The 25856-nt window shown below is 56.0% G+C and overlaps 1 protein-coding gene across 2 annotated transcripts; it reads right to left on the bottom strand.

The window, feature by feature from the left end:
• Positions 1–1315: 1315 nt before the first annotated feature.
• OPN4 (opsin 4) lies at positions 1316–11357 on the bottom strand (the record flags this gene model as incomplete). 2 transcript variants are annotated; one of them, XM_081158158.1, is made up of 10 exons in its annotated part: positions 1316–1422; positions 3289–3432; positions 4528–4708; positions 5626–5733; positions 6589–6753; positions 7093–7264; positions 7911–8114; positions 8467–8617; positions 9888–10055; positions 11214–11357. In XM_081158158.1, the coding sequence occupies 10 exons, from the start codon at positions 11355–11357 to the stop codon at positions 1384–1386; spliced, it is 1476 nt and encodes a 491-aa protein (XP_081014284.1). In that variant the 3' UTR covers positions 1316–1383. The 2 variants fall into 2 exon arrangements, with proteins under 2 accessions (XP_081014284.1, XP_081014285.1); XM_081158159.1 differs by having other exon boundaries at positions 8467–8600; positions 9910–10055.
• Between the last annotated feature and the right edge of the window lie 14499 nt (positions 11358–25856).

Here is a 25856-nt window from a genome sequence, read left to right as displayed (position 1 = left end):
GAAGCGTTTGGTAACTTGCCTAAGATCGCAAAACTGTCAAGTGGAAGAAGTCAAGGAGGGACCTTTGTTCTTTTCTTCACATTACCCCCTCCTCTGTCCTGTGTCATGTAGCACAGCCTAGCCTCCCTGCTGGGGCCTGGCCCCGGAGGCCAGCATCTCGTAACACCCCATCCCTCCTCCATACCATTCCCTGCCTTCCCCCAGGCCCCATCCCATCCATCCCCAACTCCAGCCCTATCGATACCTGTTCTTCCAAGCTGGAAAGGATCCAGCAGCGTGAACAGTGTGAACGAGGAAGGAAGGGGAGGAGAGGAGCCCCAGGCTAGGCTGTACCTGGAGACGCAGGCTCTTTCTCTGGACCTGGGCACCTGCCTGATGCTTGATGCTGTCTCAGGGAAAGGGGGGGGGGGTATAGGAAAGATGCGCTTAAAGGTGAAGGCCAGCCACCCCCCATCTGCCTCCCCTGGGAGACCTAAGAGCCAGCGAGCAGCTGGTGCCCACAGGCTGGGTGGGAGCTGCTTCTGGTAACAGCAGCTCACTGGGTAGTGGGATGAGGGCAAGCCTGGTCTTTGTCCCTCCTCCACTCTGCCCCCCACAGTTTGAGATGGGAGCTTCAGAAAAGAGAGTCACAAGGTGGGGAAGAGAGGAAAGGGAGGAAGAGAAACTGCTGTGGGCATCAGAGGGCAGGCCTGCAGTTTCTCTCCTGCTGCGGCATCCACAGAGAGAGACCAAGCTTGTCTGAGACCTTCTTGCTTTTTATTTTCTGATACCCTGTCTGAGCCACACAGCTCTGGGAAAAAGTTAGACCACTGATTTGAAAGAAATCACAGGCACAGTGTGTGTACAACTGTGCTTAGTGTGCATGCAAATATATACATGCGGAGCGTGCCTGCCAATGAATGTGCACACAGAAGAGGGGAGCCCAGCGGACAGTGCACCGTGGGGAGAAGGCAGGGGTGAGTGAGTTTCCAGCATGGAGGTCTGTGCTCGGTTGTGACGGGGGGGGGGGGGGGGGGGGGGGGGCGCAGTGCTGGCTTTCTCCTGCCTGTGACATGCCCAGCCCAAGGCGAGTTGGCTCACAGAGGGCTGGTGTGCCCCCTGGAGCCCTCGCCATTGTTGTCACTGGGACAGTCACAGCACACAGCACTGGAGGAGAGGAGGGGGCCTAATCTGGGAGCAGGCGGACCTGGGCTCAGCTCCTCAAGCTGAGCCTGGGCTGCTGCGTAGCAAGAGTTTTGTGTTTTAGGATGTGAATCCAGGACACTGTGGGTGACAGAGCCACTCCAAAGCCCACAGGTTCATGGGGTAATCCTGGGTCTGTGTATGCTAGGAGCCACAGGGGGGCTGGATGTGTCCCAGAAGAAAAGGAGAGCCAACTGTGCCCTACATCCTGGCGTCCAGGCTAGGGAGCAGCCCCTTGGTCTGAAAAACAAACAGCACACATCTGTTTAGTTCCAGAAATGTCCCCATAGGAGCAGTCTCCTGGTGGCCCCCGCAGTGAGGGGGGTGCATGGAGGAGTCTCCCAGTGGCCCCCGCAGTGAGGGGGGTGCATGAAGGGCCCAGCTGTGTCCTGGGTTGGGAATGGCCCTTCTCTGACACTGTGGGCAATGTGGCCTGAGAGACAGACAGAGCATCTAAGGCTGCCTGCAGGGTGTCCCCCAGGCTTTTGGGCTCCTGGGGTCTCTTCACTCCACTGTCCGTTTCTCCACTTCCCTCCATCCCCCTTCCACATGCCTGTGCTGTGGCATCTTCTGTCCCCTGCTGCCTTCAACACCTCATTTCTTGCCTGTCCTACAGCATCGGCTTCCTCTGGTCTTCTGCCTGCAGCTCACTGCATTCAACCTGTCCTTCCCCAGCCACGGCAGAGGGGCCCGGCTACGCTGCACAGTCCTCCAAAGGCTCCCTCCCCCAGCACCATGCCCAGAGACCCCTCTGGCCAGCACTTGAATGGCCAGCACTTAAGTGGGACTTCCCAAGGCTCCTACCACCTCCTGCCCCTCTCCTTTCTCCCACATCCCCACCACCAGCTCCCAGGGTCCCTTTGGCTGCTTTGGAGGTCACAGAGCAATATTCTGTTCCAGGACACTGAGTTCCCCTGGGCCCCTCTGCATCTCACGGGTTGTTCCTCAGCCTAGACCCACCCCCACTCTGCCTGGCAATCCCCACTCCACCCCCTCTTTCCATGGGGAGCCCTGGGGGACTTGCCTCTGCCTTCAGCACCCTATGTACTGACACCTCAATGGCAGTCTTATCAGGATAGCTGACTGTTGATGAGCCATCCCTCTCGGCCCAGCACCCTCCCCCAGCCCAGTGTGCCCCCCAGGACAGGCTTTGCGCTTTTTTTCGTTGCCCCACCAGCCTTGGGAGCACAGCCATGCCTCTGTTCTGGCTTCTGTGGTCGTGCACAGTGCCCGGCTCAGGGCTGGGGAGTGAGTCCTCCTGGGGCTGGAGCATCGGGGAGCGGTGCTCCCTGAGACACCGAAGCTGGAGGAGGCAGAGGCTCCAAGTGTAGGGAGCAGCCCAGGACTCGCCCTTTCTGGGACATGCAAGGGAGCAGCCTTGGAGAAGGAAGACAGAAAAGTGCCTGTGGTCTTGGCCTTGCTAGGGAAGCCCAAGAGAGCCCAGGAGCTGGGGGTGTTATATCGGTGGGGGTTGCTGTCAGTGAGGGGAGGGGCAGCCTCAGGGCCTGTGCGTGGCATTTCCCATGTTCCAGAACAAGGCCTTCTCTAATCGCCATCGACACTCGGCCCCAGAGGCACTTGGGCTGACAGCTGGCTTTCTTTAAATAGCCACAAGTGTTCTGGGTGGCGTCCTAATCTCAGGGCATTTGTAGGGAGCACATCCACTGCTCGCAGCACCCCACCCAGGTATGTGCAGCCTCCAGTCACACAGAGGTGCACACTACCACACTTGGTCACACGCACAGCTTAGAGCAGACACCTTAGGGAACACTCAGCTCCACTCCCTGTGGTGTCACAGTGACAGAGAGCACGTGCCTAGCACATGGTCACGCACACTAGTGCACATGCATATGTCACAGCACGGCCACACCACCTCCTACCTAGTGCAGTGGGTCACAGTCACACAGACATTCTCAGGTCGTCTCAGACCACACTCAGGCTGCTCTAAGCATCTGGCAGTCAGACCCAGGGCCCTCCTGGTGGGCAAGGAAAAGCCAGGGAGGGATGGAGACGGGGTGATTCTCAGAGGGCATTGGGCCTGCCCATGAGAACAAGCCCCCCTTTCCTGGCCACTCTCTGGGCTCTTTGCCCAAAGACTCCAATCACCTTCCTGGGATCCTCTGCTTCATGTCCCTGGGGCTTGGGAGGGACCTTGGCTTCCACATCCTCCAGGCCCTGACTGCAGGGGGACCGGCCACTCGCTTGCTGGGCAGCCCCCCATGTAGCTGCTGCCTCCATGTCTGTCCAGCCCTGGGAGGGTGGGAGAGTCACTGTGAGGTGAGAACAAGACAGTGTGCAGTCTCCCACCAGGCCATTCTCCATCTTCCCCACAATATTCACTTGGGTGAGGCCCACGGCACTGTTTGTAGGGTTGCTGAGTGGGCATGCCAGGGTGTGTGTGTGTGTGCGAGCGTGCCTGGATGTGTGTGCGCATGCACATGCACACCTTCTAAAGCATGTGGGATGTTGTATCTTCATGAGGGTCTAGACTTCTGTGAACAAATTAGATTCACTCCTTGACGTCTTTCACTGCAGTGGATCCTGGAAGGGACCTCTGACAGCTCCTCCCTCAGCCCCTCACTGAGACTCTGGGGGCGGGGTCAGGAGGAGGGGGTGAGTGGGGGCTACTGGTGAGGCCCATACTGGACCCTGTAGGCACAACATGGAGGAGCCCACGTGTGGCTGGAGACAGAAGCCCATGGTGCAGGGAGCTCTCTGGGGACATCAGGGAGCATCATAGCTCCAGGTCCAAGGAGGGGTTGGCAGGCTGACAACTCCCGGCACTGACAACAGCTATGGGGTCTGTGTCCACAGTCTTGCATGTAGAGGCGACTGTTTTAGAGGAGGACACAGAGGGCCAGAGAGGGTGACCCATGCTCACACAGTCGGACATGATAGAGCTGAGGCTTGAATCCAGGGCCAGTGCTCCTTCCTCTCTACCCTGTGGGCTCTTCAGGCTCCTAGGAAGATGGGGCTTAATGCTGAGAACAGGGGCCCCTGAGCTAGCTCCTGTCGCTCTCTCTCTGGAGGCTCATCTGGGACCAGAATTGCTAGTCTTTTCGATCTGTGCCTCTAAGGGATGGCCTGGAGTTGGAAGACCCATGTTCTGTCCTGGCCTTGCTGCTGGGTGACCTTGGGCCAGCCAGTTGCCTCTCTGGCCCCAGTGCCCCTACCTATCTGGCAGGATGATGCATGAAAAGGCTGTGGAGGAGGTTGAGAGGGGCTCTTCCTGTCAGCCTCCCAGGGTCCTGAGGTTTTTGAATCTCAGAGGCAGCCCTGCCCAGAGGCCTGAGGCTGCCTGGTTGAGGAAGGGATGGCCAGTCATTGAGGGCCCAGCATCCTTACCATCTCACTTTCAGAGCCCAGAGACGCCTGGCGCTTCCGTCTAGAGATCCAGCTGAGATCCGAGGCCTGGCTGCTCAGTGTGGAGCGGTGGGTTGAACGGTAGCTGGTGTATGAGCCAGCACGCTGCCCTGATATACCCAGCAGCACGCCTAGGCAGGGCAGGTGCTGGGCTATGGCCATTCTGCAAGGATGGCACATCTGGTTAAGGCAGAAGGGATGGACAGACAGACACAAGTAGATGGGGATGGATGGACAAACTGATACAAGGCCAGTGGGAGTGGGCAGAGAACCACTGGGGAAATGGGGAGGTTCAGACATTGGGCCTATAAGGACAGACAGAGAGATATTGAGGTAATGGGAATGGACAGGAAGAAACGAAGTCATGAAAAGTGATGATGAAGGACAGACAGATGCTGAGTTGAAGGAGACCGACAGATTCACAGGATTAGGGATGGACAGACAGATGCTGGGGCCATGGGCATGGAGGAAGAGCCTTAGGGTAGCAGACTCAGCCAGGTGCTTAGTTCCAGCCCTCAAGTGTCTGGCTTCAGTCACATCTCTGGGAATGGGACCTCTGAGCTGAGTAGGCTAAAGCCTGCTGCTGGCCCCAGCAGGGTGGTGAGTTACTGACACCACCAGGCAAAAGGAAGCACTGAAGGCCCTCTTGTAGAAGAGGCCAGCATACTGGGATTCTATCAGCAGAGAGAGCTCTGGGCCAGACCACCCCCAGTACCCTGCTCTCCCTGCTGTGGTCTCTCCAGGATATTGCTGCCTGGGGACTTCTCCCTCTAGGGGCAGTGCTGCTGATCAGCAGTCCTGGCCTCTGGCCTTGGCTCCAAAAAGGATTGGACACTGCCCAGGGAGCCCTGATGTCCCTCCAAGCTGAGCCTCCTGGGAAGGTAGAGCAGCAGAAGGGTCACTTCGGCTCTAGACCCCACCCACTGTCACCGGCTGGTCCCAGCTGCTAGAGGCCCCCACCCAATGCATACACAAGAGACAGGAAAGACAGTAACCTCTGCCCCATTGTCAGGCCCAGGCCCTCCATGCCCACGAGGGTGGCCTGGGGCCCTGAGGCTGGGGTCTGGAGCAGGGCTGCACCTGTACTTGGGGTGGGTGATGGCGTAAATGATGGGGTTGTGGACAGCAGAGGCTTTGGCAATGACGGCCGGCACGGAGTTCATGTAGGGTGTCAGGACGTGTGCATACCTAGGACAGAGAAGCTGTGGTCACCCTGCCAGCTGGTGCCCCCAGAGACTCCACAGCCCATTTGCCCTCTTTGGGACTCTCCTTCCTTTAGGCCAGGCCCTGCCAGGGGCACAGCCCAGCCTGGCCCAAACCAGCTGGTCCAAGTCAGTCCCATGGGAGGGACTGCAATGCCAGGGAGAATTCTGATCTGAGGTGAGTGGGAACCCGGAGAGCAGTTGAGAAGGGGTCTAGGAGGCAGATGGGCCAGGTTGGGGGGGTTCACTGTCCCTTGGAGCCTGTGCTGCAAGCAATAAACCTTCTTTACCCTCAAAGACCCGGGTACTCTGCTCAGCTCTTCCCACAGCTGCCCTGGCTCTGAGAGTGACTTCACAGGAGGCCCCAGAGGAAATCATTTCTGGGCAAGAAGAAGACCTCACACCAAACACTGCCAAGGCTTGGTAGCTCTCTCTGCCTCAAAAGTGCTTCTGAAGTCTGGCTGCATCCATGCTGCTGCCAAAGTCAAAGTCCCCAGACTCTCACCATGAAGGGCAGGAGGTGACCGGACTCCCTCTGGCTGTGCGCCCAGGTGAAGAGGGAGCTGGGACCTCAGAGAGAGCCGTGTATTCCCAAAAGGTCTAGCGGGACCGTAGCCCTCACAGGAACTCAGGCCAATCCGGGGTGGCCTGGCGCTCCTCAGCATGTGTCCCAGTGCTTCCAAGAACAGGCAGGCAGCCAGGCAGGGGCAAGGCGGCCGTGAGGCCAGGCTCAGGGGCAAGGCACAGCGGGCGGAGGCGGGGGCCAGGGCGGAGGAGGCGGCCCTGAGCCCCCTGAGCCCGCCCCACCCCTTCACGCCCCAAGCCCCTCGGCATTGCTCACCCAGCAAAGGCCATCAGGGCCACCGTGGAGTAGGGGGCCCAGGAGAGCACGAAGAGAAGGATGACCAGCAGCACGATCTTGGCCATTTTCCACTCGCTCTGCAGCCGCTGCCGCTGCCGGGGTAATTCGCTGCGGCCCTCACAGGCTCCGAAAGTCTGGAGAGCCCTAGGAAGGGTGCAGATCTGGGTCTGACCCTGTTGGATTGCAGTGGGCGCCAGGGTCATGGCCAGTGCAGGTAGCCCTAACACCTGGGAAGTTCTCCATCACACCCAGCTAAGCTGCCTCCTTGAGCTCTGCCTGGGGTGTCTCCTCTGCCCCCCAGACCCACTGACACACCTTGAAGCCCCCCTTGAGAAGAGCCCGTCTCCTGAGACTTCTCTGGGCACCTACCCCATAAGCACAGGGGCCCATCTGAAGCTGGGGGTGCCCCAGGGATGGGTGCAGACATCAGCCTCTGGCAAGGGGCCCCTCCCGTCTAGCCCCTCCTCCTCGCCCAGCTCTTACTGGCCTGTCTCCCGAATGGCTCTGAAGATGAAGACGTAGCAGTAGATGATGACAAGCAGGGGCAGGAAGAACACAAAGCAGAAGAGCAGCATGGTGTAGGCTCGGACCGACGGCGTGAAGCTCATGTAGTCCCAGGAGCAGGAGGTCAGCAGCCCCTCGGGCACGTAGGCACCTGGAGGTCAGAGGCAGGCAGCTTCTCAGCGTGGGGGCAGTGCTGCCTGGGCAGCTCATCGAGCAGGGGCTTTGGATGTGGGCCTGGAGTCCCGGATCCCTGGCCACAGCCACAGCAGCCCGAGTAATGAGGAAGCCGGGCACATGCAGGGGAGCTTCCCAAGCCTATTCTGGGAGACAGCTGGTAAAGCCCACTGCCGCCCATTCCTGCCAGTGTGGAGCAGAGCCCTCACCAGGGCCCCAGGGTACACTCCCTCGGGCTTCAGCCAGCTTTCTGGCTCTGCCCCAGAAGGGCCGGTGCCTTTACTGCTAGCCCTCCTGCCTGCCAGACCTCACACCTCACCCCCGCCTGTCTGACTCACTGCAAACTCAGCATCAGGTGTACCTGTCACCTCCTACCACCCGGGAGCCACGTGGTCTTCCCCTCTGTGCTGAGGGATGGGAGCCCAGGTCATCCTCTGATAGCTGAAGATGCAGCCTCAGTTTTCCCTGCTGTTAGTCATGCCCCTGAATGTCCATTTGCCTTGAGTCTCAGGCAGTTCCCTGGCTCCTTCCTGCCAGCTGGCCAACCCAACTCTACCCACCTGCCATGGAATATGCCCCTCCCAGGTTATCTTCCTCTCGCCCAATTCCCATAGCCCACTTACTCCAGCCAAAGAAGGGTGGGAGACTCCAGGCCAGGGCGTAGAGCCAGACGCCCAGCAGGACAAGCGCCGCCCGCCTCTTGGACACCACCCCAATGGTGGTCAGTGGGCGCGTGATCACCAGGTATCGGTCCAGGGCGATGGCCGTCAGGGTAATCATGGAGGTGATGCCAAAGAGAGCCCCACAGAAGGCATAGAACTCACAGCCTGTGGACACAGCTTCCTGACCTCAGTCCATCAGAACCCCAGGGGAGGAAGCCCATCAGAACTCCAGGGGAGATTAGGGTCTGGGGACAGCATCTGCTTGGCTCCTTCCCTCACCTCTCAAGCAGTGCAGCTGAACCCCTCTCCACCTGCCTACTTGCTGCAGCTGGCAGAGGCTGGCGGAGGCCTCAGGACTTGAACCTGAGTCTGCCATGTTGCTAACTCATGGGATGAAGGCAGCAACCCACTCTCTGCCAAGGAAGAGAAGATCACCTCCTCTCCTGGGCCACCCTGCACAGTGGGAACCCCACCACAAACTTCCTCCCCCACCAGCAAAAGGAGCCCGAATGTCTACCTGCCTCCCCAAAGAGCCACCGCTTATAGATGCTGCTGGCGAAGACGACCGGGGCCTGGGTGAAGGACATGAGGAAGTCGCTGATGGCAAGGTTGATAATGAACATGTTGGCTGGTGTCCTGAGGCCTCTGCTCCTGTGAGGGGTCAGAAACTGTCAGAAGGTGCTTCTGCTGGGTAGCTTCCTTCCACTACTGGTTCACACATGCACACGCACATGCACACACACACATGTGCACTCACACACATGTACACTCACACAGACACCAGCCTCTGGGCCACCCTACTGCCCAGCAAGTATCAGCCAAACAGCACTGGTGCCCGGCAGTGCGGGCTGGGAAGACAGACCCTGTCCTCTGAGGGCTCACTCAGCAAGGAGCGGAGCCAAGGAGCGCCTCTCCCGGAGCGGCTGCTCAGCCAGCAGAAGTTGGTGTGTGGTGTCATCCACTATTGCTCACCCTCTGCACTTCCTGTGCATGACCCCCAAGCTCTCCTTGCACACACTCCGCACCTCTCTGAGCCCTCCAGACCAAGTTCTCCGAGTGTCTCCCACAAGACTCCACTTCCCGCGTGCCCAAACTGGGCCTCTTCCTCAGGCACCCGCCTCAACCCCCTTCTTCCTGCCTCAGGGTCTGGGCCCTGCTCAGCGTGGCTGTGTCTGCGTTCCACACCCTCGGGTGGCCAAGGGCAATGGCGTTGATGCCTTGCTCCATAGGCAGGTCCTTTCACAGACCTTGTCTCCCCACCCCCATTTTCCAGGTGAGAACACTGAGGCTCCCACTTGTGATGTGGTTCACTCCAGGTCACAAAAATCAGTCAGCAAGTGGCACAGCCAGGATTCCAACAGACTTGCTGGGCCCCGCACATATACAAACTTAATCATTACATTGGCTCTGTGGAGAAAAGCACAACTCCATTTTGCAGACAAGATATGTGGGCTTACAGAGGAGAAATGACTTGCCCCCAGTCATTTTAGCTAAGCAGTCATAGGGCTTGGGCTTCCCTTCTCTACCTGTCTGGCTCAGCCATTCAGCCTGCAAATAGGGCAGGTGTGGAAGGAAGGGCCCTGGTGCCAGAGCTGCTCTTTGAGGCAGAAAGAGGATGCCCACTGGGGAAAGTGATGGTGGAGGTGAGCTGACAGCAGGGCAGAATGGGCAGGGACCGAGTGTCCTAGGGACAATCACCCTATGCAGAGAGTGTGCCTGGGGCCCAATTGGCCAGTGCCACTTGAACTGCCTGGACTACTTTCCTGGACTACTTGGGGCCCCTTTCCTGAGCTTAAAGATTGAGGCCTGGGCCTGAGACGATTGAGGGTTTAGCCCTGGCCTCACTGCCCAGGTTCAACAGTGCCCTGCAGAGTTAGCACAGCAGTGCTGTCTTGTGGTCTGCCCCCTTTCTGCATGGCTGCTACCCTCCGCCCAGACCCCAGCCTCACCAACCAGGCACCTGCAGAAGGTATAGATGACTGTCAGATTGCCCAGCATCCCCGTGAGGCCCACCAGCAGGATCACTGTGCCCAGAGTGTAGTGGGCATAGTCCGGAACATTGACGGTGGGGAAGGAGACCCAGGCAGCAGCCTGAGCCCCAGCTGCCTGTGGAAAGAGAGAAACTAGGGCATCAAGTTATCCTGTCACCTTCAAATAGCCCTGAGAGAAAGGATTAGGGTTCCCAGAAGGGCAGAGAGGGAAACTGAAGCTCACAGTGCTAGAGTCCTTCACCCACACAGCTAGCAAGTAGCTGAGCTGAAAGGGAATGCAGGTCTCCCTAAGGTCGAGCCCAAGCTCCTATACCACTGCACAGAGGCATAAAGCTTCCAGGAGCTGGCTCAGATCACCTGGGGGAGGCTGGAAAGACAGACTGACACATGCCTCGCGAATGGGGCATGGCTAGGATGACTCTACCTTTCCTTGGGGAGAAGGCAGAGCCAACTCTTAGGTGGTTTCTCTCCTCTATATGGGACCTGTTCCAAGTGCTCAAGACAGTCAGCGATGGTGGAGTGGGGCAGAGCCCCTCTCCTCTGGAATGCCACCCTCTCCTAAGCCTCAGAGAAAAGGCTGTGTTCCCCCAGAGCACAACTGGGTAAGACGGACAAGACGGAGGGGAAGACTTTCCCTTTAGAAAGAAAGCTTAGGCCTCCCAGGGTCACTGCAGGTAGATCATGACACTATGAGGCCAGTACAGATATTTAAAGACACATTCCTTCCTTCCGGGACAGGGTTAGTCCCTACCCTGCCCAGGCCCCTATACCACAGGAGCCATCCCATCCTGCCCAGGACCCAGGTCAGCATCCCAGGGACCTGAGCCCCCCCAGTTAAGGTGGGGTTGGTGGGTATGGCCCTGGGGCTAGAATGATGGAGGCAGCAGAGCACACCGAACTCCTCATTCCAGGCTGGACAAATCCTGAAGCCCAGAGTGTGCCTGCTTCTCTGGAAGGCTCCATGGGGCGTCCAGCCATCTTCAGGAAGGAGGGGAAGCCGCCAAGGGCAGGCCTGGGACCTTCCAGCCCTTGTCCTTCAGGCTTAGCCTTTCTATTCCTCAGACGCTCTCCTGGAGGAAAATTGTTGCCACAGCCTCCTCTGGAGGCCTCTCCGTGTAGGGCAGGCTCAGAGGTGTTCAGCAACATGCCCAAGGTCTCACAGCAAGGCACAGGCCTCTTCGATCTCCCTATCTAAGCCCCTGAGTGTCCCCAGGAGGGGATCAGATTAGAGGAGGGAAGGCTGTGCGCCTACAGGCGCTCACCCCAGGCTTACCGTGGGACTGAGGGGCAGAGGTGGGTCCGGGCTGGAGGTGCTGCTCCCAGAGCTGTCCCACCTGCTGGATGAGACTGGGGTGCCCATGCAGCCAGGTTCCTGGGTGGGGTCCAGTGGTGCTCTTGGCCCTGAAGGAGGGTTCATCCTGAGGTGAGACAGTCTTTTCTTGAGCCCACAGAGAAGTCAAGAGCATGGGGCGCTCAGGATGTTAGCTGTGCCCAGCCTCCCAGTGTTTCCCCCAGCAACCCTGCCCAGTCTGCCAGCCACCCGCTTCTGCAACCAGCGTGGACCCAGCTCAGGGCTGGCAGTGGCTGTGTCCAGCGAAGCGCAAAGGAGAAGAGAGTGTCACAGTTATAATGACGCACAGTCACAGGGTCTGTCCCCCCTTTAAGTAGCAGAGCTGGGAGTGCACATGCGCAGTTGCTGGGCAAAAATGCCCCTCAGACGCGGGTCCCTGACGATGACAGCAAGTGCGTGTGTGTCAGTGTCACTGTGTGTAAATGTGTGTGAGCGTGTGTGTGTGTGTGCACGTGTCAACGTGTCCATGTGTGTCCGCGCATGTCCATGCATGCGTGTGCGTGTGCATGTGCTTCAGGGCAGATTGCCAGGCACAGGCTCCTGGGCATTGGGCAGAGCCTTCGTCATCCCCTCTGGCCAGCCTCCTTTCTTCCCTGAGTTCATGGAGAAGAGCCTTTGGCCCTGGTGGCTGGCTCAGGGGTTGACGCGTCGGCCCGAGGACTGAAGGGTCCCAGGTTCGATTCTAGGTCAAGGGCACGTACCTTGGTTGCAGGCTTGATCCCTGGCCCTGGTCAGGGCGGGTGCAAGAGGCAACGAATCCATTTGTCTCTCTCACATCGATGTTTCTCTCTCTCTCTAACCCTCCCTTCCACTCTCTCTGAAAAAATCAATGCAAAAAATATCCTCAGGTGAGGATAAACAACAACAAAAAGAATAGCCTCTGCCGCCCCCAAGCCCCAGGGCCGTCCAGTGGGCAAGTGAACCTGTGAGCCCAGCCTCGCCCTCCGCACGGGGTGCCCTACCCTCACATCCAGCCCACATGAGCCCATCACATCTTCACAACCACCCGCACGGAACCAAGACTGGTCACCCATTTCACAGATGAAGGAGCTACGAGAATGGGCCAGGATATAGAGAGAGAAAGAGACCTGACTGTCAGGGTAAGATGACCATGAAGCATTTCTGCTTATTGTTTTTTGATAATGGACTTTTTTATTGAAGTACAAATGTTAAAAAACAAACAAAAAGGCAAAGTTGGTAGAGACCTGGGAGTTCACCCAGGCCTGTAGTCCTGGCCCCAAGTAAGTGAATGTCCAAAGTGAAGGGGACTCCAGGTCTGCATTTTGCCCCCTCTTGGAGGAGGCAGCAGGAGTGGACCCCCAGAGCTGGAGAGGGGGGAACTGCGCACAATTTCCGGGTGTCTGCTGCTTCCAGAAACGTTCTACTTGGGAGCCATGTCCTAAGGTACAGTGCCAAGCTCTGTGGAGCCGTGGAGTAGAGAGATATGCCATCTCCTCTTACAGGGGTCCCCTCAGTCTTCAGTTTTCCCAGAGCCGCAGATTTGGGCTTGGGGTAGCTGACCCACAGTGCAGGTTTCGGCTCAGACATGCTTTCCCTTCTGGGCAGGTCTTGGACTCACAGAGGTTCCCCTTGCTTTCCCTCCTTTAAGCCCAGTGTGGATTGCGACTGCTGGCTTTCAAACATGAGCCCTGAACTACTAATCTCAGCCAGGAGTGATTCTGAACCAACACCAAGTCCCGTCTCACACCCACCCCGCTTTCCAGCCTGACTCTCAGGAGAGGATGCAGGTGAAGCTGCTCACACCAGGCTGACGTGCTGGGCAGGTGGACAGCCCGGGGGTGGGGAGCGGGGACTGCGAGCCCCGAGTGCCACAGGCCTTAAAGCAGCGCCTAAAGGTCAAAGAACGGAACCCTCAGCCTGGACCGTGGGGAGCCTGCATCTGTCACAGGGTCTCTTCTCCGCGACGACACACAGCCACCCTCAGGGCCGATGCTGCCTGATCCACACCATCTTGTCCACCTCCTTGGTGCTGCGGCCGCTCTGGGGAGGGCCCACCAGGAGCCCCCCGATCCTCACCGCTGACCCCACACCTACGGGGCCTGACGTGGAGGCTACGCAGGGAGGCCTGCATGGACAGCCTCGGCCTCCAGGGATGGAGTGAGCTATCGTCTCGTCTGGGGCCACCACTGCCCAAGCTGCCCATGCCGGAGGCTGCAGCCGTGAGGCCAGGGAGTCCCTGGCTTTACTTTGTTCTCCTCAGAGTAGTTGACCCCTGTCTTCCCAGGTTCCCAGCTATGTTCTCCCCTGAATTCCACTTCTGCTGTCCACTCTGCCCCTCCTCCTGACTCCCCAGCAACAGTCCCATGAAAGGAAGCATTTGAGATCTTGCTTCCCTCATGTTGTCAGTTTGGCTCAAATAAACTCTTACAAAAATTAAAAAAGAAAAAAGAAAAAAAAAGAACAGTCCTATGAGCCCCACTCCATCCAAGAATCCCAGGTCAGGGGTCCTCAAATCTTCAGAGTCCCCCCCACGAACTGGTGCTCACTCCCTCAGACACAGGCCTGGTGTCCTCACCTTCCTCTCCCTGCACCGGTGGCTGAGGGCAGGCTGACTTGGGCCAGAGCCAGCCCCTGGCTCCATCCTTGGCCCCAGGGACCCTGAGCTGATAACAAGCTGCCACTCACAGCTCCTCTCTCCGAGCTCTCCCCTCCCCCCTCCTTAGGGCCCCTCAGAGCTGTTTGGAAACACTAATCCCCCACTTAACCCTTAGGCCGCTTCCACTGCTCTTAAGACAGGAAAGCCCTAATGTGGCGAAGCAGATGGAGGAAAATACTGCAATGTCACTAGTGTATGGGGTTAAGAACTGGGTTTTGTTGGGGAAACTGAAACATCAAAGGTCAGTGAGCAGAGGCATGCTGTGCCCTGGGCGTCTGTGTGCGTGGGCCAGGCTGCCGGCTCGCCAGGGGGCTGTGGGCCAGCGCAGTGACCTGCCCCTGCTCCTGCCCCTTTCTAATGCAAGAGCAGCCAAACTCCGGCGCCAGGCAGTCTGGGTGTGGCTGCCAGCTGAGCAGAGAGGAGTCTGCAAACACCAGCTGCCGGCACCTGGATGCCTGCACTTGGGAAGTCAGTTCAGCTGCAGCCCCTCTTGCTGGGATGAGGAGCCAGTTTGGTACCTGGGGGACCTGAGCTTTGGGCCCAATCACTGGGAGTCCTCACTGTGCTCTAGCCAGGCTGGCTTCCTCTCAGAACAGAGTCCACACTGTCCCTGTGTCACTAGCCTCCACTCACGCACTGCTGCGAAACCTTCCCCAGCCCTTCTCTGGGCCTCAGCTCAAATACCACCTCTACCAGGTGCAAGGAGGTTGTCCTGAAGACCTAGCTGTTCACACAGCCTCCTGACCATCCTCTGGAGCCTTCACCAAGGGTGTCATTGATAGTGACTGCCATCTGGTTGTGTCTGTCTCCCTCTCTGGGCCATAAACAGATCTACTTGTTTGACCTCTGTGACTTGTTGTTTCAGGGAAATAAAAATCTTCCTGGTCCTTGCTTCCCAGAGTGTGGTACTGGGACAGATGCATTCATGCCACCTGGGGCTTGTTAGAAATGCTCCAGACCCAGTCAAACGCTCAGGGGGACAGAGGATTTAGGGGCTGGTGTCAGGTGGTGGAAGCTGGCCTGAGGGGACACTGAGGCAGCCGGAGATTAGTAGCAGCAGGATGCATTGCCAGGCCACGGTGAACACACAACAGCAGGGGGGGCTGCTGGCACTCCAGGGGAGGGCGGTGCTCGTGAGGGGAGCTGGAGCCTCGGCGGGACATGGCTGCTGGCAGAGGCGGCGTGGATTCCAACTCCTCTTCCCTCTGGTCTCCTGTCTTCCACAGGTGCCTCCCCGTGGCCACACGTGCCTGGAAGCCAGAGGCAGAGGGTCTTGAGAGATGTGACTCTTTGGGACAGGGCAGGGCAGAGAAGGGTGATGGAGCAGACACATGTCATCCCTCCACCCCACCCCCACCTGCCACTGTAGTCAGTAGGCAGTGTGGGTGCCCCTCCACCAGCCAGCAGGACAGCCCTCCCAGTTCACCTGGGGGTGCTTTTGATCCTGATTTCCTCACCCCACGCGGGGGTGCTCAAGGAGGGATGGCTGAGCCCTGGGTGGGCCATGGTGGCAGCTCTCTGACTGGCCAGTCTCTGTGTTTCCCCTGGGCCAGCCTGAGCCCTCCTTCTGCCCACCTGTCCTGGGAGTCAGCGGGAGATCCCACTCACTCCTCCCCCGCCGCTGCTCCCACCCACTGCCACAGCCACCAGCACCACGCCCACCCACCACCGTGGGTGCCCACTGTGACGCAGGGAGGTCTGAGAGGGTGAGTGTGCTTTCCTGGTGCCTGGGGCCTCCGCTCTTCACACCTCACTGGCACAGCTGGAGGTGAGAAAAGCTTTCCAGGCCACCCCCTCAAGGCAGTGCCGGTGGGAAATGCGCTGCCCTGAGGTGCACCGAGGCCTGGCATCTGCACAGCTGAGGGAGGGCAGTAGTGGGATGTTTCATTGCTGGGAGCCGGTGATGCGTCTGGTCATAGTCCACGCCACCTGAGGGTCTGGAGTGAGGGGCTCGACCCTCCCCACAATGACCCTGGGTACGGAGAGCCCGCTGCGCGCTGGCCATGGTCCACGTAGCCTGAGGGCCTGGGGCCAGGGCCAACCCTCCCCGCAGGTTCCTGTGGGAGCCGAAATGAAGATGGTTACAAAGGTCTGAGCTGGTGCAGGAGGCAGGGTGTCGAGGCTGAAAGTGTGTCTGTGCGGCCTGGGAAGAACTCCTCTGTATCACCCTCGCTTCCTTACCGGTTGTTTGTTACTCACTCTATAATAAAGGCGTTGGAGCCATTGGGGGCTGCACCTCATCGGAGGGCAGCCTCCCGATCCCGTAACTGTTTGTCTCTTTCATTCCCAGCGCTCGACCTCAGGTCTGTTCGTCTGTCAGGCTGGTTCCTGACATTTCATGTTAGATCCAGCAGGAGTTTAGCTGCTCAGCAGTGGCCCTTAGCACACAGGGAACTCCACTTGCTGCTGGACAAGTCAGCCAGCGTCCTGAGCACTGTCCCCAGGCCCTGCTGACTTCACCCACAGGCTTTCTGAGCCCCAGAGTCCTGTCCTTGGTAGAGTCCTGAGAGCCCTTGTGAGACAAGCTGTTGTAAAAGCCCAAAGGCCCAGCCCCTGCCCCTGCGGTTCTGTATTCTCGCCAGCCCAGCTGCATCGCCCAGGGTCCTGGAGGCATGTCTCTGCCCCCAGCCTGGCCCAGCAGGCAGCACTGCGATGCCGGCCACTCCCTTGCCATTGCCATCCTGCCACTGCTGGGGATCAGTTTCCTCTCCTGGGGCTGGCAAGGGATATATGGTTACCTGGAGACTCCTGGAAAGCTCTTAGGAGCTGTTGCCCAGGGAATATTAAGTGTCTCAACAAGCATATTCCTGTAAGCACCTGACAAGGAGCTCACCCGGAGCTTCCTCACCAGCAACTTGCTCACTTTTGGGCAAACCCTGTCCGGACAGGGCGGCCCCTTCCCATGGCCTGAGGGAAGGCCATTAAGTGCAGAAACTCAGAAAACCCTAGCGTTTCTGCTGCCCTCTTATCTGCCCTGGGCCTAGAAGTGCTATCCATGCCCCCCACCATTGCACACCTGCTCTTTGGAAGTCAACCAAGTGGCCCAGTGGCCCTGCTAATGTTCCCAGCGGCATCCAAGGCTCCTTTGGCCCCTGTGGCCCACCTCTCTGTGGCTTCTCTCACCCTTACTCCCCACTGCAAGGTGCTACCACTGAATGGTCCAGCACAGCCTATGCTGGCAGTGGGGCAGGCAGGGGAGAGCCATGGGCCACGTCTACATAGCACTGTGGAACTGTTTCCTGTCCCCGCAGGAGCCCCAGTGGTGCTCCTGGGCTTGGCACCTCCTAGTGCCCACATTCCTGTCACAGCATTTTAGAGCCATCTCTATGTCACTCCTGCCTGACCCATGTGTTTTCTCAGTGAGTCCAGTCTGGGGTCTCCAACTTCATACCCATCCAAGTGCCATGCATTCATCAAACTGCAGCAGCATGCCATGCCTTGGCTGGCATCAGTCACAGCAGCTGCCCTGGGTGAGCCTGCTCTGTAATCAGGAGGGAAACAACAGTCTCCCCCAGAACACACCTCTTCCCTTAGCTGAAGGCTTCTGTCAAGGTGGTTAGGGCCAGTTAGCAGGTATGGGGGAGGAATTAGGGAACAGAAAGTCAAGGAGAACACGAGTGAGGCCAAAAGAACAAGCTTTTAACTTGAAAACTGATTATACACCCTAGAGGGACACGTGGGTGTAAAAACAACCATCAAATGGGCAGCCCTGTATTTCACACACATAGCAGCCCTTCAAAAGCAAGACCTTACTACTGGATTTAAAAAATGAAATTCAGCCCAGCCGGGCGTGGCTCAGTGGTTAAGTGTCGACCTAGGATCCAGGAGATCAGGGTTCGATTCCCGGTCAGGGCACATGCCTGGGTTGCGGGCTGCACCCGATCAATGACTCTCTCATCACTGATGTTTCTATCTCTCTCTCTCCCTCTCCTCTCCTTTCTCTGAAATCAATAAAGATATATTAAAAAAAAAAAAATGAAATTCAGGGTGGACAAAATGGATGAAGGGGATAAAAAGATACAAACTTCCGGCTATAAAATAAGTCCTGGGCTTTAATGCACAGCATGGTGACTTTAGTTAATAATACTGCATTGTATATTTGAAAGATGCTAAGAGAGTAAATCTTAAAAGTTCTCGCCACAAGAAAAACATTTTGTAACTATGTATGGTGATGGATGATAACTAGATTTACTGTGGTGATCATTTTCCAATATATACAAAGATCAAATTATTATGTTGTACACCTGAAAGTAATATAATATGTTGTTAACGTAAGAAACATTCAAACCTGTGAAGAATTTTTGTGAGTTTGTTTGAGCCAGTTTCTGGGAAGCTCAACAGGTTGAGATAATGCTCTGGAGAACGGCAGTTTTGCACCTCGCTTTATAGATTACAGTCAAAGGGGGAGACATAAGTGGGTTACATGAAGTCTGTTAGTGATAGATTAGGGAGGCGGGAGAAAGCAAAGAGGGGAAACCTCTGGGATTGGGTAGGAAGTAAAATGATAGACACACACTTCTTTTGCATAGGTGGGTATAGCTAGTTAACAGTCAACAGTTAACAGGATGACAATAACAATAAGAGGATTCGTGGTCTCTGCCCAGGTGCATTGAGGGCCTGGAAAAAGGGGAAATTACTCTGTTTTGCAAAGGCCTCTTAATCAGGTATGTTACCTCAGGTGCAGAAAGACAACCTCAGGCTTCGTTAAGGTGAAAATTAACCTTTGTTAGGGAAAAATACCAGCCTAGGACATGACTACAGGCATGAACTGCTTTTAGTTAGAAAGTTTTAATTTCAGGCCATCCTTTGTTGTTACTTTAGGTCTCTGAGTTTGTAAGTCCCCATGCAGGCTTCCCCTGCATGTCAGGTTTTAGTATGTGGCCCCTTCTTGTCCACACTGAGAATTATATCTCAATTTTTATTTTATTTTTTAGAGGGAGAGGAAGGGAGGGAGAAAGAGAAACATTGATTTGTTGTTCCACTTATTTGTGCATTCATTGGCTGATGTTTTAAAATTGATTTTAGAGAGAAAGGGAGAGAGAGAAAGAAACATCATGTGAGAGAAACAGGGATCAGCTGCCTCCACGCATGTGCCCTGACAGGGGATCAAACCCACAACCTGGGTATGTGCCCTGAGCAAGAATGAAACCCACCATCTCTTGGTGTTCAGGACGCTGCTCCAGCTGAGCTGCACTGGCCATGGCCATTGGTTGATTCTTGTATGTGCCTGACTGAGGATTGAATCCAAAACCTTGGCGTATGGGGTCAACGCTCTAACCAAATGAGCTACCCTGCCAGGGCCTATATCTCAGTTTTTAAAAACTCACAAAATGTATCCTTAGACTTTCTACATTTCCTAGTTGGCACACAGAGCCCTGTAATTGGGGCACAGAGAGGCTCCATCTACCTCAAGAATTATGTGCTTTTGTTACGTTTCGGTAGCATGCTCGAAGCGCAGAAGAAGCAACTTGCTTGCTCAAAATGCTTTAGTTGATCACAGCCACATTCCTGAGCAGTTCCCTACAAAGTTTTCTAAGGGAGAAGGGAGGGAAGATGGGACCCACCTTGCTTTATCTCGGTCTAGAGCAGTTTCTGAGTACTCAGAGAGGCCAGGTATGGGACAAGCAGCAGGATGGAAATCTGCAGGGACACAGATGTTCTTAGTGAGGAAGAGGGATGCTGGCAGCAGTGTGTCTGGGTCTGCCCCCTGACCCCCGCAGGCTGCAGGAGTGGCACGGGATGCTTTCTGGATGAAAGCCCTGCATCTGAATTGCTTTGTCTCTTGATGTGACTGCAGGTGTGTCAGCCTTGCAGGCAGGATCCCAAAGCTGTAAATATTGTATGATTCCTTATGGTAGCCTAGCAGGTCAAGGGGCCTCGGCTGGCACTCCAGCTTTCCCCATCTGCCGTAAGAATCTGGGAGTGACAGAAGCCATGCATCTCTGGGATTCAGTTTCCTCCTTTCCTTGGTAGAAGGAGGGTATTAACACCTGCTTCATTCAAGGGAAAATGTGTAAGGTGCTCAAGCCTGCAGGGGCTGCTGAAGCAGGAGAGGGGCCATCCTGGCCTCACAGGGAGCTGTAGTATTTGTACAGCACAAATGCCTGCACCATCCCCCCGACACTGGGTTCAGCCAGGCCTGCACCACCTTGCAGAGCTGTGCAACCTTGGGCGACTCCGCCTTGCCCTCTGAGCCTCCCTCCTTCCTTATCTATAGAATAGAGATAGCAAAGCCAAAGTCTTTGGATGCAATGCTTTAATTTGACAAGAGACAAGAATCACCCCGCATGATGCCTGAACACAGCAGGCTTCTCTCCTACCCGGTTGCTGAGGCCTTGAGATGGACAACGGGGCTTTCCTCCTCCCTCTGGAGCCAAGGCACTTTCCTCAGGCTCAGGCTCAGGCTCAGGCTCAGGCTCAGGCTCAGGCTCAGGCCCACTTTGTGGCAGAAGGGGGCTCCTCCCTAAGCCCTCTCAGGCGGGAGGGCAGAGGGAGGCAGGACAGGTGCAGGGGTCACAGCCCCTTTCCCAGAGAGCACAGCCAGCCCCCCAGCTTTCCTGCCTTCAGGAGACATGGTGGGGGGGGGTAGTTGCAGGGCAGCGGGTTGGTAGGGAAAGTGCTCATTCTATGCTCTTGGAAGACTGCCTAACTCCAGGAGCTGATGGCAGATTCAGGCAGCCAGAATCGGGGACAGGTGATGGCTGGCATCCTCCAAAGTGAGCTCTCAAACTTAGCAGAGAACTTCAGGGACTCCAACGTTCTCTGTCTTCCCTTCCCCGCTCAGGCCAGTTGAGGCTCTGGGCTGAGCTCCTAGTCTGCACACAGATGTACCTCTGTGAGCCCTCTGGCACCTCTCTCCTCTCTCCCTCTTCTTGCCCACCACTCTGTCCCACGCTTTCACATCACGCCCCCAAGGAACATTGGAATCGCAGGGGAGTTTAACAAATTATGATACCTAAAGCCCACCCCCAGAGACTGCACGTAGTTGGCCTGGGGTATAACCTAGGCGCTGGGATTTTTTAAATGCTGGGTAACAAAATTAGGCATCCACCCTGCATCTTTATGGCACTGCTGTCCACGTACACACCTGGACTCAAAGGTGAGCCCCTCCCACTCACTTTAGGTCCCCTTGGCTCCAGACTGTCTGCTCTGCATGTTGCTGCTGCTTTGCAGCCTGGACCTGGGAGCAAACTCTCCTGCCTTCTCTGACCTGTAGCTGCTCAGGGCTTAATTCAGGTCCCAAACAGGCCTATCTGAGCCCCTGAAAAGTGGGGAGGAAAGGTGGTGATGGGGAGTTTGGATACTTGTTGATTATGGGCAGAGGGCAGAGGGACACAAGAGAGGAGCCCGGTGGCAGGGGCTATTCAAGCAGAAGCTATGAGGTATGGGGCCAGGCAGAGGGAGCAGGGTTCTTAGCCTGGAGTCTGCAGGTAGAATTCAGGGCATCCATGAACTCAGGTGAGTGACCTTGTTGTTTACACTAACCTCTAGCTGAAATTTAATATTTCCTTTCCTTGTAAACTCAGACAAAACTCCACAGTAGTCTTACCTGTGACTTCATCGCCAAAAGAAATCACTGCTCCTTTTATAGGAGGGTAGAGTTGTTGCAGATGGTGGCACAGCATTGGTTTTGTTCCTTATACTTCAGAATTTCGGCCCTGCTACCAGATCTTGTGGCCGATTCATTAATGACACATCATGGTGTTACTCCATCACAGATTTATTACCTAATATTTTAGTAGCACTACTGCACTGTAATCTGTTTCCTTTGTAATACTCTGTTTTCTCTTATGCATTAACAATACTCTATATGCTCCACCAGAACCCAAAGGGATCCCTGACAGAAAGGTCGGAGCTGGGAGCAGAAGGTGAGGCAGGGGGTGTTCAGAGACCAGGAGGAGGGAGCCTCCCTGTGTCGGCAGGGGCTGCTCTTGAGCCTGGTGGTTCAGCTTTGCCTGGGTGTGTCCCACCCCCACCCCCACCCTCTCGGTGGAGCCAGCGGGTCTGACAAGAACTGTCTGGCCTTGAGGCCCCGCCCTGCATCCCAACCCAGAGCCCCGGAGCCCCAGCACCTGGATGCCAGTCCTGCCTTCACGTTTCCTCAGATAAACTGTGATTCCTTGCAGCCAACTGAGCTGACCAACACTGTGAGGGTGGAGAGTCTCCTCAGAGACCAGGGGACCTCAGAGTGTGGGAGCTGCCCCAAGATAGGTGAGCAGGCTCCCACAGCCCTTGCCGGGAAGACAGGGGCGGCCTCTGCTGCAGGCCAGGCCCAGGAAGCTGCTGGGCCTCCGGCAGGGCTGGACAGAGACCAAGACCTGGGAGCCCGGTGAAGGGCTGACTGCCAGTTCCTGGGCTCCCCCCTTCCCCGCCCCTGCCACTTCAAAGGGAATGGAGGCCTGGACTGGTGCCCCAAACAGTGGACCCCCTAGCTGGCCGGCCCCTCAGCTCTTTTCACTTTGAGAGGCTGTGGTCTGTACTAGGAGCCTTGGCCTTTCCTCGATCATCTAAAAGCTTCTCGGAATCCTAATTCCGAGAGCAGAAACCTCACAGCTTCTCCCCTAGGGCCGAGGACCAGGAAGCCTACAACCTCACGCCAGTGTGGAGCAGCTGCTTCTGCAGTCCCTGCCCCCCCTGGGGCTCTGAGCTGTGTCTGCAGCAGCAGCAGGGTGAGTACCCGAGATGGGACTGAAGAGCGAGCACTCCCCCGCCCCACAAAGCCCGGAGAGTGGGCCCAGGCAAGAGGATTCTGGGTTTGTTTTGTAGTTTTTATTTTTGTGATCTAATTGATACCAGCACATCCTTTAAAAATGAAATTATACAGAAAAGTTTATTATGAAAAATAGTGTCCCGTCCCATTCCTCCTCCTTGCAGTTCCACTTCCTAGAGTCCACAGTGTTCAACTCTTCAGTATTTCTTCTGCTAGTTGTCTTCATATTTATAAATAAAAGGCTTACACTATTGAATCTTCTTTAGAAAGATATGGAAAGAGATTTTCCTGTTGTTGGTTAAAACTCAAAGCAGAAGTCAAGAGGCTGCCCCCTCCGCCGTCCTAGAAAGAACATCACAGAGCTGCCTGGCAGCCCTCGGCCGCCTCGGAGGAGCCTGCTGGCCCTGCAGAACTCCCCTCCTTGGCCGGCCCCAGTGTTTTCAGGACGTGCACTGGTGTTTTTCCTGCCCTGGAGCCAGAGGCTGGGTGAACCCCCACCCCCACTTCTTCACAGGCATATCTGGCTAGGCTACTTGTTGGGAGGACCCTGAATCAGTTTTCCCAGATGGGCTGAGTGAAGAGGGCTGTGAGGGAAAGAGGCACCTCAGCATTCCCTTAGCCTCCTGGTCAGCTCAGCCCCCAGGCTCACCTCTGCCTGCTGCCCCAGGGCAGAGACCCTGACTTACCCGCCCCAGAGGAGAGCCTCCAGCCTATGCCGGGAGACGGCGTGCAGAGGGGTGCCGCGGGCTCCAGGCGGCGTCCTGCCGTCCTCTTTGTGGGCCTCCCTGCGGCCTGTGCAGCGCCTAGTGAAGCCCGTGGCAGGTCCTGGGCTTGTTCCACTGCCAGTTTAGGACTTGACTTTCTCGGGGCTACTGAGTCAGCTTCCACCCATCCACCTCCTTCTAGATTCCAGGTTTTTCTTTGTTTCCACTGCCGTTCTCCCCATCTTTGGGAGTTTATGCCTTTATAATATTCATTTACTATGATTTCAATGGAAGTTTTGGAGAGAGCAAAATTAGATGTGCTCCATCTGCCATCTTTACCCGGAAGCCCCAGTTTTGCTTTTGCCCTGAGATACAATACTAGGCTGTGTGTTTTATGTTTCCCTTCCCTGGCGGCTGAGAGGATGGGGTGGGGTGTGGACAAGAAGGCACAGGAGTGCTGGGCCGAGGCACTGCCAATCTCTGTTAGGACATCTGTATTCTGCTCTCTCCTAAAAATGGTTAATTAATTCATCAATAGACTGGGTTCTTTTTCTTTTAATCCTCACCAAGGATATTTTTTCCATTGCTTTTCAGAGAGGGTGGAAGGGGGGGCAGAGAGAGAGAGAGAAACATCGATGTGAGAGAGACGCATTGATTGGTTGCCTCCCGCACGCGCCCCGGTAGGAGATTGAGCCTGCAACTCAGGTACATGCCCTTGGCTGGAATTGAACCTGGGACCCTTCAGTCCAAGGGCCAAATAAGCTGGGGTTCTTACTCTTTATTTTCTAGCTCATTTTGTTAGTTACTGGGAGAGAGAATATCTGCAGAAGATCTGATTAACCATGATGTGAAAGTCTCTCATAATCATCTTTGAGCATCAACTTGGTCCTAGAGGCTTATTTACCCGAAGTGTCCAACATGGGCTCTGGGATGTGGGTCCGCTCAGGGGTCTGGACCTCTGCCACCCCCTGGCTGCCCCTCCACAGTGTGGCTCCTCCGTACAGGGCAGCCACTGTGCAGCAGCACTTGGACTAGACTGCACCAAATGGGAAAGCACAAATTAGAACAAACTGCCTTAATTTGAGACTTAAAACAAAAACATTATTTGATTTTAAAGAATCCTGAGCCTAAAAACCTCGAAGTTTTTTAAGCACCTCACCACTCCCCAATCCCCAAACCCCAGACCTAGTTGACAAACACAACACGTTTCATAGCCCTCTCCCTCCCCAGCAGCCCAGCCTGAGCTGGAGTTCCCTGGATTCGGATTTCTCATCTTTAGACTTGTTACACAGAGCGATGTTTCCCAGTGAGAAAGAAGCCAAGTCTGGGGATCCCAGGCTATTTTGTTTTCAACCTCCTGGAGAGGCTAGAATCTGGTGGGGCTGGGTGTGAGGGCTTGGGCACCTCTGAGCCCTACAATGGGGACAAGGCTCCATCCTGGCCCAGCACCTGCTGAGGACAAAAACAGAGACATCTGCAGGAGCCAGGAACAGGGCAAGGCTTGAAAAAGGAAACTGGCATCAGAATGACAGAGCCTCTCTCCAGAGCCAGGCCCAGGCACACTGAGAAGTAAACACGCATGTGCCTCACTGAGGGCCACAGAAGTAAGAACTGGTCCCACTGAGGATCTGCCCCGCTCCCCACCCTTCTGCCTCCCCCTCTGCCCTGGTGCTGTCCTCAGAGCTGGCTCTGGCGGGTGCTGGGTTTGGGAGGGGCTGACCAGGGCGAGGCCCAGGAAAGGCTCCCTAGGGCTTTCTGCCGATGCCGCTGCAGCTTTACTAGGGGAGGGACTGTGGCTGGTGCTGGGCAGGCCTCACCCCACCCCTCCAGCTGCCCACCTGTGCACCTGCAGAGAGCCCCAGGAGCAGGGGCACTCCTGGCCAGCTCTCGAGGGCCCACCTAGGTGACACTCTTGCCACTGTTGATTCAGAGTTCCTGAGACTTCAAGTTTAAGAACACTGAAATGTCAGGGTGGAAGGGCCAGCCAGGCCTCAGAGTGGGGAGGGCAGAGTGGGAAAGAGGAAAGGCAGCCAAAGGTGGCATGAGGCGGGACAGTACGAAGCTAGGGAAATTCTGTGACACGTGGAATAGGAGAAACTGAGACAAAATAATTAAATGAGGCTGAACGACTTGAGCAACTTAGTCAGCTAATGCATCACAGGTTTTAGCTTCCCTAACTCAGGACACTCAGAGGCAAATGCTTTACACATTCCAGATAGTCTCGGTCCCTCTTCAATGACTTCTTGATGATGTTCTTTAAAAATGAAACTAATCAGCCCAGCCGGCGTGCCTCAGTGGTTGAGCACCAACCTATGAACCAGGAGGTCACGGTTCAATTCCTGGTCAGGGCACATGCCCTGATTTCAGGCTCAATCCCCAGTGAGTGGCGTGCAGGAGGCAGCCGATTAATGACTCTCATTATTGATGTTTCTCTCTATGTCCCTCTCCCTCTTCTCTCTGAAATCAATAAAAAAAAAAATTTTTTTTTAATGTTTAATGAAACTAATCAGAAAATAACCCCTGACCCCTCTATA

This window comes from Miniopterus schreibersii (assembly GCF_964146895.1).
Source record: "Miniopterus schreibersii genome assembly, chromosome: 14".
NCBI lineage: Eukaryota > Metazoa > Chordata > Mammalia > Chiroptera > Miniopteridae > Miniopterus > Miniopterus schreibersii.
This window is presented reverse-complemented; position numbering and strand designations above follow the sequence as displayed.